This window comes from Plectropomus leopardus, chromosome 12 (assembly GCF_026936395.1).
Source record: "Plectropomus leopardus strain MGB_pleo_1.0 chromosome 12, ASM2693639v1, whole genome shotgun sequence".
NCBI lineage: Eukaryota > Metazoa > Chordata > Actinopteri > Perciformes > Serranidae > Plectropomus > Plectropomus leopardus.
The window spans coordinates 27,093,872-27,107,280 of NC_142187.1; the positions used below are offsets into that span (position 1 = coordinate 27,093,872).

Genomic DNA, 13,409 nt, shown 5'->3' on the forward strand with positions numbered 1-13,409 from the left:
AAGGATGCTCGTGGAACTGTTGTATAAAAGCAATATCACACTGGAGGTCGTGTGTTGGGCTGTGTATCGTCACGGCTGTGATTATCTTTGGTGGTATCAAGCCATGATATACAAGCACATCACTCCCTCTCCTGTGATATTGCTTAATTATGGTCCTTAAGTAATGTTGTTAGTACGGTATAAAACTGATAAATAATGATAAAACAGAGACAGAGGTTTGTGCTCAAATCTTAGCATTTTAATAACCGAACAGCAGCAACACTTTGGTGGAGCAGTTAAACAGTTGGTGGCGCTTAGATCTTATTGAAGGCAGCAACATCGACACTTTGGACCTGCAAAGGAAGAAACGTTCAATAAGTCAATTTCTGCATGTTATACTGTGATTACATCAAAGCTTTTTCATTCAAGATAAATAATAAAGCATTAATGCCATCTACAAATTGCCAGACTACTTTTTCATAACTCTTGAGTGTACTTCTTATGAGGGTGAACAAATTACGTCAAACTGATTGTTACTTACAAAGTCTTCAAATTTGGTGATCTCTTCCTCCAAGATGTCAGTGCCTACTTTGTCATCCTCAACCACACAGTTGATCTGCAGCTTCTTGATGCCGTAGCCCACTGGAACCAGTTTGGATGCTCCCCACAGGAGCCCGTCCATCTGCACCGAGCGCACACACTTCTCCAGCTGCTCCATATCAGTCTCATCATCCCACTAAGAGAACATATGTGGGAGGTGAATACAACATGCATGTTCAACTTGTTTGAATAAATGCACTCGGTTTCATTTTGCCTGATTTAAGTAGATCCTTTATGTTGAAATTAGTTGAATTAAGTACAAACTTGTTTCAAGTCCTTTTCTTCACCTTCTCCAAAACAAGAAAAAGTGAATCCTTTTACCAACAAATTAATGGCGTAGGGGCAAATATCCTGATTTTAATCAGGTTTTTCACAGCTGTTGGTTTTCTGTAGGAGAATACGACAGCACTAAAACTAGCACATAAAGAGTTTGGGAGAAGACATACGGGTTTGACGTCCAAAAGGATAGATGACTTGGCGATGAGGGCAGGTTTCTTGGACTTCTTGGCTGCATAGGCATCCAGGCGCTCCTGCTTGATGCGTGCTGCCTCTTCGTCTTCTTCGTCACTGCCGAACAAGTCAATATCATCGTCTTCATCATCATCAGCATTGTCCACCTGTTTTACTGGAGCAGCCTGGACTGGAGCAGCCTGGTCAAAATGATGGAAAAGGACAGGAAAATGTCTGAAAATGAGCTGTTCTGAGGGATTTGGGATTTGAGGGCCTGTTTTAGATTAATGTTTTACAGCATACTGAACATGTGCAGGTATTTATGTACTGTATGGAAAAAAAGTCTTATTTCTTAGTTATCTACCTTAGTAGATGACACAGTTGCCGGATTCTTTTCCAGCACGGCCACTCTGGACTCCAGCTTCTGCAGGGCTGCCCTCATGTCCGCCACCACTAACAAGCATACACAAATGTTTAAGTAAGGGACATCATAAAACTTTTTTTAAAAAAATGTAATTAAAATATGCCATGAAAAAATTCAAAGTGAAAATATCATGAAAAATGTTACAGTATAGGATGCGATTAAAAAATGTAAAAACCATGGTATATTGTGTCATGAAAATATGAAAAAAATCGGAGTAGTGTGCCAAAAAATTATTGAAGAAATTTAGAAATATAGTTTGTTGTTCAAAATACCATAAAAATGTCATGGTATAATAGGTCATCCAAAATAGCATAAGCAAGTCATCGTATAATATGTCGTCCAAACTAAAATAATGACATCTTAGTACAGCATGTCGTCCAAAACAGCATAAAAATAAAGTCATACTGTACTATATTGTCCAAAATAGCATAAACATGCTGTGGTGAAAGCATAAAAAAGCATGAAAAAGTCATACTATAGCATATCGTCCAAAATACAATAATAAAGTCATAGAAAAGCCAGTTGTCCACAATAGCTTAAAAAGTCATGCTATAGTATGTTGTCCAAAATAGAATAATAAGGTTATGGTAGAGCATGTCGTCTAAATTGGCATAAAAAAGGTCATGGTATATTTTGTTGTCTGAAATAATATGAAAATGTCACAGTTTTATTAGTCATTATAAACAGTCTCAAGAAAGCAATTTCAAAAGAAATTCCTAGTGTACTATGATGTTCAAAATACTATAAAAAACTCATAAAATAGTGTTTGAAAATATCATAAAAAGGTCATGGGATAGTATGTCTCATAATGCATTAAGCCACAGTATAAGATGCCATTTAAAATACAAAAAAAACCCCACCTCAGTTTATTCTGTTTAAAAAATTATAATTTGACAAATGAAGTAGTGGTAGGATATGCTGAAAAACATGTTGAAAAAGTCATTGTATAGCAATTAGGACAGAAGTGTTAAAAACCAAATACAAGGTACAAGGTATAAGGTACATTTGTGATTTTTAAAACAGTTTAAAGTTAAAATAGTATGTGGTATTAGTAGTAGTATAGTATATTGGAAAAAATCACTGTATACTTAATAATAAAAGATCATAGTACAGCATATCAAAAAACTATTGAAAATGTCATAGTATAGTACGCTGAAAAATGACATAGTATAGCATATCAAAAAAAAACTTGAAATAGACACTGTAACGTACAGCGAAAAGATTATAATATAGCATGTAGAAAAGAGTATTAAAAATGTTAAAGTATAGAATATTGAAAAAAGGTTAGTGTAGTTTGTCAAAAAAATGTCATAGTATATATAGCATGTCAAGTCATAGTATAGTATGTTGAAAATGGGTCACAGGATAGTATTTTAAAAAATGCCATAGTGTTTCATGTTGAAATGTCTGTTGAAAAGTCACTGGATAGCATGCTTAAAAACTGAAAAAAACAACAACAAAAAACAATGTTGTATAACATTTCAATAAAAGTTATTGTATATCATGTATGTCAAAAACACAGTGCGTCACAGTATACTTAAGTTACAAGCTTTCAAAGGCGGGAGAAACAAGTCATAGTATAGTATGTCAAAAACATTTCTTAGTACAGTATATTATAAAAAAATATATAAAGGTTACAGGACAGTATGTCATAAAAAATAATTTCTTGTATAGTATATTGTAAAAACAAATCAAAAAATATAATAATGTGCCATAAAAAGGTCATAAAATATGTCATAGTACTGTGTGTGATTAAAAAAAAACCCAAAATATCATGGTATAGTATGTCATATTTGTGTTGTTTTAAATCACACTACATGTCACTTTGTTCACCTGTATAAACCTTTATAAAAACGCAGATTAACACACACACCTTTGTGCAGAGCCTGGTTCTCCAGTTCCATGCTCTTCATGCGTGAAACCAGCTCCTGGTCTCCTCCTGCATGTGAGGATGACTGCGGTAAGACAGACAAAAATTAATTAGCAAACGTCATGTTGCAGGTCAGGGTTCAAATGGCGCCAAAGCAAATGCACTGTCCACTAGGTTGAGATCCAATCGCAGCCTGAAGAGAAGAAGCAAGCAAAATGAAAAATAGTTGAAGTGGTGAGGTTTAAAAAGAAACACATGCAAGGCTAAAGTCTATTACACAACAATAATATGAATACCATTCACATACAATGCTGATATCAGAATAAACTGCCTTGAACCCTAATAATGAGAGGATTTGTTGTTGACAGTGACAGCATGCAGACAAACTTTGATGAGAATTTTTTTTAAAAAAAATTTCCCCACTATAATGATTTAAAGAGAATAGTTAGACATTTTGGGAAAAACTTATTTTTCTTGCAGAGATGAGCAGATAGAGATCAATACGATACAAAACATGGGTTGTGTGGATTGAAGAAGCAGTATAAAATAAATTAATTAGTTACGTAGTGGAGATGCTGGTAGGTAGCTGATTTTTTTTCAATCTTTGGACGGAGCCAGGCCTTTACCCTGTATCCAGTCTTGGTGCTACGTTAAGCACGACAGATGTGAATAGTATTGATTTTTGGATGTAACTCTCGGCAACAATTAAGTGTACTTCCCAAAATGTGAAACTATGAGCTAAAGTTTTATCAATTTTTGATCACCTCAAGGACCAATGTGAAGGGTTTAGGGGGATCTTTTGGCAAAAACTGAACATCCGTAAGTGTGTTTTCATTTGTGTACAATCTTTGTTCTTCTTATCTTAGAATAAGCCCTTACTATCTAACACAGGGAGCGGATCGTCTTTCAGAGAACCCGCTATGTTTCTACAATAGTCCAGAACCGACAAACCAAACACTGGCTCTAGAGAGGGCGTTTTTACGCTACCTGTGGACCATGGTAGGTCACACTTTGAAATAGAGGGCTGACGGGAGGGGTATTCCTTTGGTTGCAATCTGCAACCTCACTGCTAGATACCACTAAATCCTACACACTGGTCCTTTAAGGTCAGATGTTACATTAAACGTTACACTGTATTTAAGAGTTGAGCTTTTAAGATGGAAGATGCTTAAAGTAAATATATCAGTTCTGAAAATTATCTGCAGTTTATTAGGATTTAATAATCATGGTAACACAATCTGGCAAAAGCAAGATTATAATTTCTCCCCCCAATTAGAGACACTAGATCAGTTAGTGGGCGTGACACCTAAAAAAAGATGCACAATGGTAAGATGGTGATTCAGAATAAGACATCTTAGTGCTGTGATAAAGGTAGCACACTCCACTCCAGGCAGTAGCAGGCACAGCCAGCACACCCAGCTGGCTGTCTCAACCATGCAGCGTACGCAGGCCTGAGCAGCAAAGCTGGATGAGGAAGACTTACGTTTCTGTGCTGCCGTTTCTGCTGGCGCCCTTTGGGCTGCTGCAGGGCCGTTTTCACCTGCACCCGGTTATGTACAAGGTGAAGGTAAGGGAAGGAAACATGAAGACAAAGAAGAAAAGTACTGGTTGTAGAAAGAAAGTTGGATGCTACACATGCTATAACTTCAGAGGTGTTAGTTGTAAGATAGAAACTGATAACTATTGTCAGAGAAATGAAATGAAACATTTTGAAATGGCAGTAATCAACGTTTTACATCAAAACTAAATGACAAGTAAAAAGTCACTAGTAGTGCCAAAATGGGATATTTCAAACAATCCTGCGACTCTACAGGATTGTCAAAGCCACTTCAGCACGTTTTCTGCCATGAAACCACGTGTGTCTCGGTCAGGTCTTCTGACACTCCATTAAACAAGCTCCAAAAAGTTTGTTGTTAAAGAGTAACTAAATCCCCACTTTTGGCTTAAGTGCGTTCTGTGAAAAAAGTCTAAAAAGCCTCATTCACATTGTACAAAAAACCTGCTAGCACCGCGAACATCTGGCTTTTTTAATGCCACGAGAATGCATACAATTGGCATTCACTCTCGCATCAAATGACTCTGCAGCAGACACAGGTTTTTATCACCTCCAGCTCCAGTCAGCATTGATGGGAACAAACACTCGGGTGAATGCGCTAATATCAGCTCCTTAACCGGCGGCATGTAATGACACGCCATCACTAAACTACCGTCCGTCTCCTCTTAAGCAGCGCTAAAACATCAATGTGTACTGACTTTGAATAAGACACTGAATAAGTAAGAGAAATATGAAGAGAAGAAACAACTTAAAAGTTTCAAAAACCTGTTTTTACTGCTGTCTACTGTTATTATCTGGCCTGTCTATGACTGTCTAAGACACGTCCACGTTCACTCATTTGTGCCACTCCTTGATCCACGGCAACTCCCTGCCCAATATGTAGAATTTTAATACTATGCACTGAAATGTCAAAAATTTTACCCAAATCAATCAGCAACACTACGAAATACCCATTTTTTCCAACTGAAAAAGGGGATCTGGGGATTCAGTTACTCTTTAACAATACAGTAGCTCTTTGTTTTGAAGAAGTCAAGCTTACACTTAGTAACGATGAATTTAAAGGTTAAGTTCACATTTTAATTTTTCTAATGTATGGTTTCTTACAGGAATTTCCATGCAAATGTAGGGGACAATGTGCTTTTAGTCTAAAAACCCATCTTTGTTGCTTCCAAAGACAGCATTCACTTACTGAATGAATGCTATCAGACTTAAAAACATGTGAACTTATCCTTTAAGATAACAACAGTAGCTACTGACGATAATAAGCTGATTTATTCTTTGTACACATGTTTATGCAGAAACTGACCCCACTTGCACTGCTAACAACAAAGTAAAAGACACTGAAATTAAGACCAACACTTATGCAACCTACTGACAGATTTCAAGGGAGATTATGGGGGATGCAAGCAGAGGAGAGAGGGTGAATAAGTTTCTCATAACAGAAAATGTAGCATGCATAAAGCACATTTCTTGACAAGTGCAGGCTGAAGGCTTTTTGGGACTGAAACAAGTCTTACATGTCCCCAAGAAGATGTTGTTTCTATATTTAAATCACCATTTCTTATTTTAACAGCTATTCCCCTGTTTTAGGGCTGGCACACAAACATAAGTGCAAACTGTCCTGCCACTACAGCGGGTGGGCCTGCGGCTCATTTGTAGCACAGTACTCACTCCGTTTAGGGACTGCAGGATATTCTGTCGGGATTTAGCAATGTCCTGCAGGATGGCATTAACTTCTCTCTCCTGCAGGTATATGTGGGCAAAGCAGCAATGAAGCAGGAGCAGTGAGAGAGACAGGAAGCAGCATGCAAAACAGACAAAAGCAGAATGGACCATACACCCGACATTTAGGATGACCCGAACAAGTAATTGTGAGCAACAGGGCTTATCTAGTTTGGCCTCATGATGCAGTACAAAGGTTATACACATTTTGGCAGCAGGCGTATGAGTAACACAAACCCAGGATGACAACCTGACCTGCAACTCTCAAAGTGCAGCTGTCATTTTCCCATTTGAGTACATGTTGTGCTGAAATTTGAACTTTTTCCACTGAAACTTTTTTCCACCCAAGAAATATGTCCAGCCAAAACAACAGTGTGGTCTTTGGATTAACCCGATAAAACAGGTTTCTGTTACTGCGAAGACATGATTCACTCATTTCTTTTCTCAAAAAACTAAGCACATTAAACCAAAACTATGTACATCACTTGAAATCACATAATTGAGAACATATAACTTATTGTTATTTGGGTGAAACAACCCTTTAAAGACCTGGAAGTGATCAGTCTCTAATCTCCTTTGTTTCCAAGGCTTAGGCAGAAGCTCTCTGCTGCCCTGGACAGCCTGATAGGCAGGGGCAGCTGCCAAACCACCTGACCCCTCTCACTTGGACGAGCCACATCTAAATCGAGTGGCTTAACTCACATGCACACAGCTGCTGCGGGCTGACGATGATGTAACTATTGCTAAACACACCAGTGATTGACAGGGCAGCATGAGCCGAGGAGGAGTCAGGCAGGAGGTGAAAGGAACTTGAAAAGATAGCAGAGACAAGAGAAGGGTTGGGAATAGAGGTTGCCTAAAAAACAAAATTTCCTTATTTCTACAAATGATTAGGTCGATACACATAAAACCATGCTGAATACAAATAACAAAGTCTTTTTTTTTTGCTTTTAGGCTGTTTCAAAAACAGTGAAGCTTTCAAAAGAAGTTGGAAGCTATTTTGGTGGGGGGGTTGATGAAATGTGCGCCCGGTCTACCTGTGAAGAGGGTCCGTTGACTCCCTCGTAGAAGCGCCTCTCGGCTTCATCATAATGGTGTTTGTCGAACCAGATGTTCTCCGAGGCGAGGCACTGCAGTCCACTCATTTTGGTACTGAGGAAATGAGTCAGAAATTTAGTGTTATTAAGATAATGCAAATAAAGACTACTTAAAATTGATCTGCATCCAACAGTTTAGCTACTACCCGATAGCCATGACCAGGAGTTTAGTCGTTACAGCCACCATCACAATCAGCGACAAGAAATGAGTGACAGAACATGGCTTGATTAGATGCTTGACCAGGACAGTGTGCATTGCAACTTACAACATCATGCACAGCCACAGATGGAATTGTGAGGTGTGAAAGGCAGAGACAAAACAAAGCGTAGCACGGACAATTTAAACCACATAAACTGAAATTTAATGGCAAAATAACTGGCATCAGTTTCTGTAAAATAATAAGCACCTTTAAAAAACAATGGGGGAAAAGACTTTTGGATGAATGCTTCCCTTCCCTTCCCAATTATGCTGACGGGTAACTGCAGCAGACAGGCATCTACACATTCCTCAGTCTGTGAAACACAGTTGCCTGGTCTGCAAAGTCTGGATTATAGGACAAAAGGGGTTGGAGGCTGCCCGCTAACAACCCCGCCTTAGTCATAGCAGGGTGATTGTTACAAAAGTGCAAGGTGTTGCATTGAGGCAGACATGTTATTTCTGGTGCTGGTGAGACAAATTAAAGGTTATGTGATACCAAAACACTGCACAGTAGTTTATAACACAGAATTATCATTGTGAAAATAACCATTTTCCACCACAATGACTGCAAGATAAATGGTAGAAATCCAGCACATGACAGAGTAATCTACAACATTCATTTCTTTGTGGCAGTCAGCCATGATAAAAACATCCGCCACAACGTCACCATTTTATATTTTTGGAGTTGGACCATTCATTAGGAGCGCTACTGGAATATATATACCATTCAGCAGTTATGCATTGCACCACAGTCTTAGAGCGCAGAGCGTACTCTGAGCACTGAGGGAGCAGCTGAACGCCACTTGCGGTTAAAGTGAAACTCATTTATCATCACTAGGTTTAAAAGTCTGCATTCACTTGCCTCTGCAGCAGCTCCTCCTCTTATCGATGAGTATGATCTGATCAGCTCTGATCGAATTGGCAGATTATTTATCCACCCCGCGACTTAAACTTTGTGAACCCACAAAAACCCACCCAACCCTACTTTAGACAGGGGACACAGAATGATAAAAAGGGACAGTCATACGCATTAAAAAATGGTGACTTTGTCAGCAACCCCAAAACCCTGATTGTCAGTTACCCCCCACACATAGATTTTGTGGGAAACACTGGAAGAGCGTGAAAAAATAAGATAAGTTTTGCTGAAAACCTCCGTGTTGGCACCCCTGCTGCAATAATAGATTAAGCTTATTTAAATGAATTGAAGTGCTACGTTTATAGCTACTAGTGTGCATAGTTCAGTCTGAATGTGGCATAAACAAGAAATTCTCCCCCAAAAAAGCTCACCTTTTAACAAAAAGTATAAAGTCCAATATACAAGTTAGCATCACTAAAAAAGGCCAAACAAGAATGCACAGACAACAAATTCAAATTTTAAAAAATCATCACAGTTTAAAAAAAAAAAAAAGAAAAAGAAAATCACACATCAAGTCTCTCCATTCCCTGTGTAAAAGGTGCCATACTTGTCCCATCTGGGCCTGCTTTCTGTCTCGGAGAGGCCCCTCTTCCTTTGGGTCGGTCCCCTGCTGCCTTTATTTCCCTGCTCGGTCTCAGAGGAGGTGCGGTTGCGGCCTCTACTGTACCGACGGTGGGGGGTACCGGAGGCCTTCACAGTGGTGATGGGGTGTCCCTGATCTTGCTGTTGAGAGCGACTGCGTCTTGACTGGAAGGTCATGTTGCCTCTGGTGTTTGGGCTCCTCGGAGAGGACGACAGCGCTCCGTTGGCATTATTGGCGAGCCAGCGCTGGTAGTTGATCTCAGCTTGCTCAAAGGGGCTGCGGCTGAACAAGACGCTCTCTGCCTGAAAACCTTGGATGACTGGGCTTTGACCATAAGAGCCACTCGCTTCAATGGAGGAGCTCAATCGTTCCTCTTCAGCCCCAGAGCTCTCCGACACACGAGCGCGTCGCCGCAGCCTCTCAAACTGGACTTTGTCTCCGCTGATGATCGGATTACTGACCTGCCTGAAGGCCCCCACTGGTACAGCATGTTGTGGGGCTCCTCCTTGCTGATGGTTTGGCCAAGACTGATCCATGTTTCTTTTAAAGGGGTCTCTTCTCTACTCACTTTTTGTGAGAGGAAGAGAGAAAAGAAGCAACAGGTGGAAGCTAGAGCCATTAGTTCTGTGTGAAGTTAGCACCTCAGAAAAACTTTGCTGTTAGACGCATCAAACAAAGCTCATACAGCAGCTGATATGTGACGCCAATGTGGTCTTGCAGACAAAGAGATGTTGGATTGATCAAAAAACTTACATTTTTCAGAAAACGGTATTTGTTTTCCTTTAAAGGTAGAGTTCAGAATGAGATTAACCTTTCTGAGAACAGAAAAATCAACATGAGAATGCAAGCCTTGTTTTTGTATGCTTTTAGGATATGGAACAATGCCCAAACAAATAACAGTTCATGGATCAATCTCACATTGGTGTTTCACAAACCAAATCCAAACAAACACTGTGAAAATATAATGTGGCTCACACATATGACAGGTGAAAATGGCCAACATTTAGGTTAAGATGCATTTACAATGTTTCCTCAACATTCACTTTAGGGTCGCAACGGAATGAGATTTTTTTACTGTAAGATAATCGTATTAGAAAATATCATGATATAACACTATTATTATAATCAGTTACAATGATCCTTAAAGCCATGAAAACAGGATTTTTTTTTAATTGAAACCTGAAACAATTCTTTTAGTGAGAGTATATGTGAAAGGTATGACAGGCAGTCGAGAAAAAAAGGAAATGTGCACGGGCAAGTGAGATTCTCCATCTAGTTGCCCTAGTTTTTTCTTATTGTGCAGATATGCAAATAAACATATAATAACCGTACATTTTCAAAACCACAGTATACTGTGAAACCAGTATATTGCTGCAACCCTAATTAATTTCAAATATAAAAATCGATGAAGTACATGTTTTTGAACAATGAATTTATGATAAAGAGGCAATTTTTACCAAACACAGCTGTGTCAAATGAAAGAGGAAACACTGTTCATGCATTAAAATGTTTCTTATGAAACATCCAAAAATTCCAACCTGTGCAACTGCATCTGGCTCACCTTTGTTTTGGCATGCTGCAGGATAATGTACGCTACCTAATGTGGAACATTTAGAATATTTAAATAATTTAAAGTCACATAAACTTAAATTATAGAGTTTCCTTAAAGATGATGTGAATACCTTTGGATTACTTCAAAGACAAAAAGTGAAAATGTCAAATATTTCTGATAGCAGGACTTTTTTTTAAACATGCAGGCAAATGTCACAACCAAACGACAGTTGTTTTTTTTTTGGGTTTTTTTTTTACATTTTCAGGCATGAAATAATAAGGTAACCACATAATAAAACACTTAACAAAAAAAAACTTTCAAACATGAGTGATGCATCATTTGTAGTTCTGTTAGTGTAGATATAAACTCTGTTGCCAGATCTTGTGATACACCCAGCATAAACTAATGCAGACACAGCAACATAAATCCTACATTCATGTGGAAATGTTATTATAAAGAGGTGTTGATTCAACTTAATGATCATTTTGGAGGGCGTTGAATAATTTGAATGAGTGACCAAGGGCTCTGAGACACTGGACAATGCAGACAAATGATTAATTCTTCAAAAATATAACCTACAAATCTACCAATGATAATCTGTAAGTAATTTTTTTTGGTAATAATAATTGTTAGTTGCAGTCCTGGTCGGCACAGTGTAAAGGAAACCCCTCTATGTAAAATGCAATTTCAACATCACCACAAACCACATCCTCCAAAATAAACAAACTGAGTCAACACTGGGACTGCACAATGAATAGATCAGAATTTTGTCTTTCGAAATTAAATGGTCAACTGCAATAATAAAATTTGAAATCCTTGCTAGCACAACATTAAAGTAAAAGCAGTGTTCTGTTGATTTAAATTGTGTAAAACCTTTTGGTACAGTTTTATCTACATTGTGCTTCTAGGAAATGCACTAATAAGGAGAAGTCGCATTTTGCTGCAGAGATTTGTATATTAGCAGGACTGTTGTACAACATGGAAGTGAACGTAGTGCGCTGTTTATTCAAATGTTAAAGTTAAAAAAGGTTTCGTCGCTAAAATCCATTAATAGTTATGATAAATAATCGTGTAGTCCCAAGCAACAGTTTCAATTTTTAAAAAAACATGAAAAAAAACCCCAAACATTTTAACTAATTGCGGTAGGATTGACTGCTGATCTGCATTAGTTTTAGCTGGTTGTATTAAATATTCAAGCAACTGAGTGCAAAATGCTTCCACTACATCATAAAGACAGCAGTGAACTAGTGCATGTGTTAGAGCATCAGCTGAAAAGCAGCTGCAACTTTAACACTCACCTTTGGTAACTGGAATGGGAAGCTAACTAATGCCCAACAGAGAAATAAAAGACAATAAAAAAAAATGCTCATAATCTACAAAACCTTATCGAAAAACATTCACGTGACTGTTTTTATACAGCGTTTGTTACATTAAAAAAGCAATAATTCTCTCAAGTTTTAGAAAAGGGCCATACAAATAACTATACAATTCGCAAACAACAGTCATTTAAAAATCACTAAAAGAAGTGGGCATTTCATGCATAACACCAGTCACAAATCAGGCAAACTGCACAGCTTCAGTGATAAACTTCGCGTTGTATTTCATCTGTTGCTAGCTCACCCTGACAGTAGCTAAAGTTAGGTGGCACAAGTTTCTCTGACAGCCTCTGCAACTTGTAGCTAGTTCCTTTTACCACGTGGCGCTTTAAAACTTTATATTCAAAGTACTTTTTGGGACTCAACAAACAATACACCTTTGTTGTGCTGCAGGTTGTAAAAATACAACTCTTCCGCACTTACTTTTGGATTTATTCGACGTTTTATGGCTCTGTAACCGTTCCTTCGCGTGCTGCCTCGGCTGTAATCCGACGGGAGAAGAGGGCATGCATTAGCGGGCCGTGTGTATTCTTCGGTGCCAGGGGGGGGGGCGGAAGTTAGCTTTTCGACGATTTTAACAATAATTTTCGCGTTTGTTCAATGTTAAGAAAAATATTATAACATAAAACACACACGAAAACAACCTGGTGTCTATGAACCCCGAAAAAAAGAAGTTATTCGAGTTTTCGCCACTATTTACCCCGTACCGTCAGATTGGTATGAGCCATTTTTGAATTAGAGACTTCATTTCCCAAGATTCCAAGCGAACTGCAGTTAAAGGGCAGCTAGAGTAGTCATGTGACTCATGTACATGATGTTTTGCCAGGTTTTGGACGGAGCCAAGACACTTGCACAACTGTAGTTTTCACAGTGTTGCTTTTTAATTTTAACTTTTTTTGTTTGTTTGACAAACGGACCTCTGTGACTGAATATTTTAAAACAAAACTTGACAATTATAAGTTTAGCTCAGGTGTAAGTTCCTTGTGGGGCCAAATTTTCCTCCCTTGTCCTGCAGGGAGCAGACTAGTCGAGCCAATTTTAAGAAATTAAGCTAAATCCTGAGGAAACACTGAAAATCACCCAAAA

At 38.5% G+C, this 13,409-nt stretch overlaps 1 protein-coding gene across 5 annotated transcripts; it reads right to left on the reverse strand.

Annotated features, from left to right (window-relative positions):
- Nucleotides 1-216: 216 nt before the first annotated feature.
- On the reverse strand, nt 217-12,905 carry eef1da (eukaryotic translation elongation factor 1 delta a (guanine nucleotide exchange protein)). 5 transcript variants are annotated; one of them, XM_088085673.1, is made up of 10 exons: nt 12,747-12,849; nt 12,246-12,271; nt 9,360-9,962; nt 7,638-7,752; nt 4,807-4,863; nt 3,327-3,408; nt 1,394-1,482; nt 1,026-1,229; nt 521-715; nt 217-332 (listed from the first exon to the last, which is right to left on the reverse strand). In XM_088085673.1, the coding sequence occupies exons 3-10, from the start codon at nt 9,929-9,931 to the stop codon at nt 294-296; spliced, it is 1,353 nt and encodes a 450-aa protein (XP_087941799.1). In that variant the 5' UTR covers nt 9,932-9,962; nt 12,246-12,271; nt 12,747-12,849; the 3' UTR covers nt 217-293. The 5 variants fall into 5 exon arrangements, with proteins under 5 accessions (XP_087941799.1, XP_087941801.1, XP_087941800.1 ...); XM_088085675.1 differs by lacking the exon at nt 9,360-9,962 and adding an exon at nt 10,957-10,992 and having other exon boundaries at nt 12,747-12,828; XM_088085674.1 differs by lacking the exon at nt 4,807-4,863 and having other exon boundaries at nt 12,747-12,848.
- Between the last annotated feature and the right edge of the window lie 504 nt (nt 12,906-13,409).

Bases quoted from the DNA above. Each gene is read 5' to 3' on its own strand.
- eef1da (XM_088085673.1), bottom strand. From the start codon at position 9,931: ATGGATCAGTCTTGGCCAAACCATCAGCAAGGAGGAGCCCCACAACAT. The intron at 4,864-7,637 runs GTAGACCGGGCG...AACCGGGTGCAG, and splicing joins TCAACGGACCCTCTTCACAG to GTGAAAACGGCCCTGCAGCA. The intron at 716-1,025 runs GTATGTCTTCTC...ATGTTCTCTTAG, and splicing joins TCCTTTTGGACGTCAAACCC to TGGGATGATGAGACTGATAT.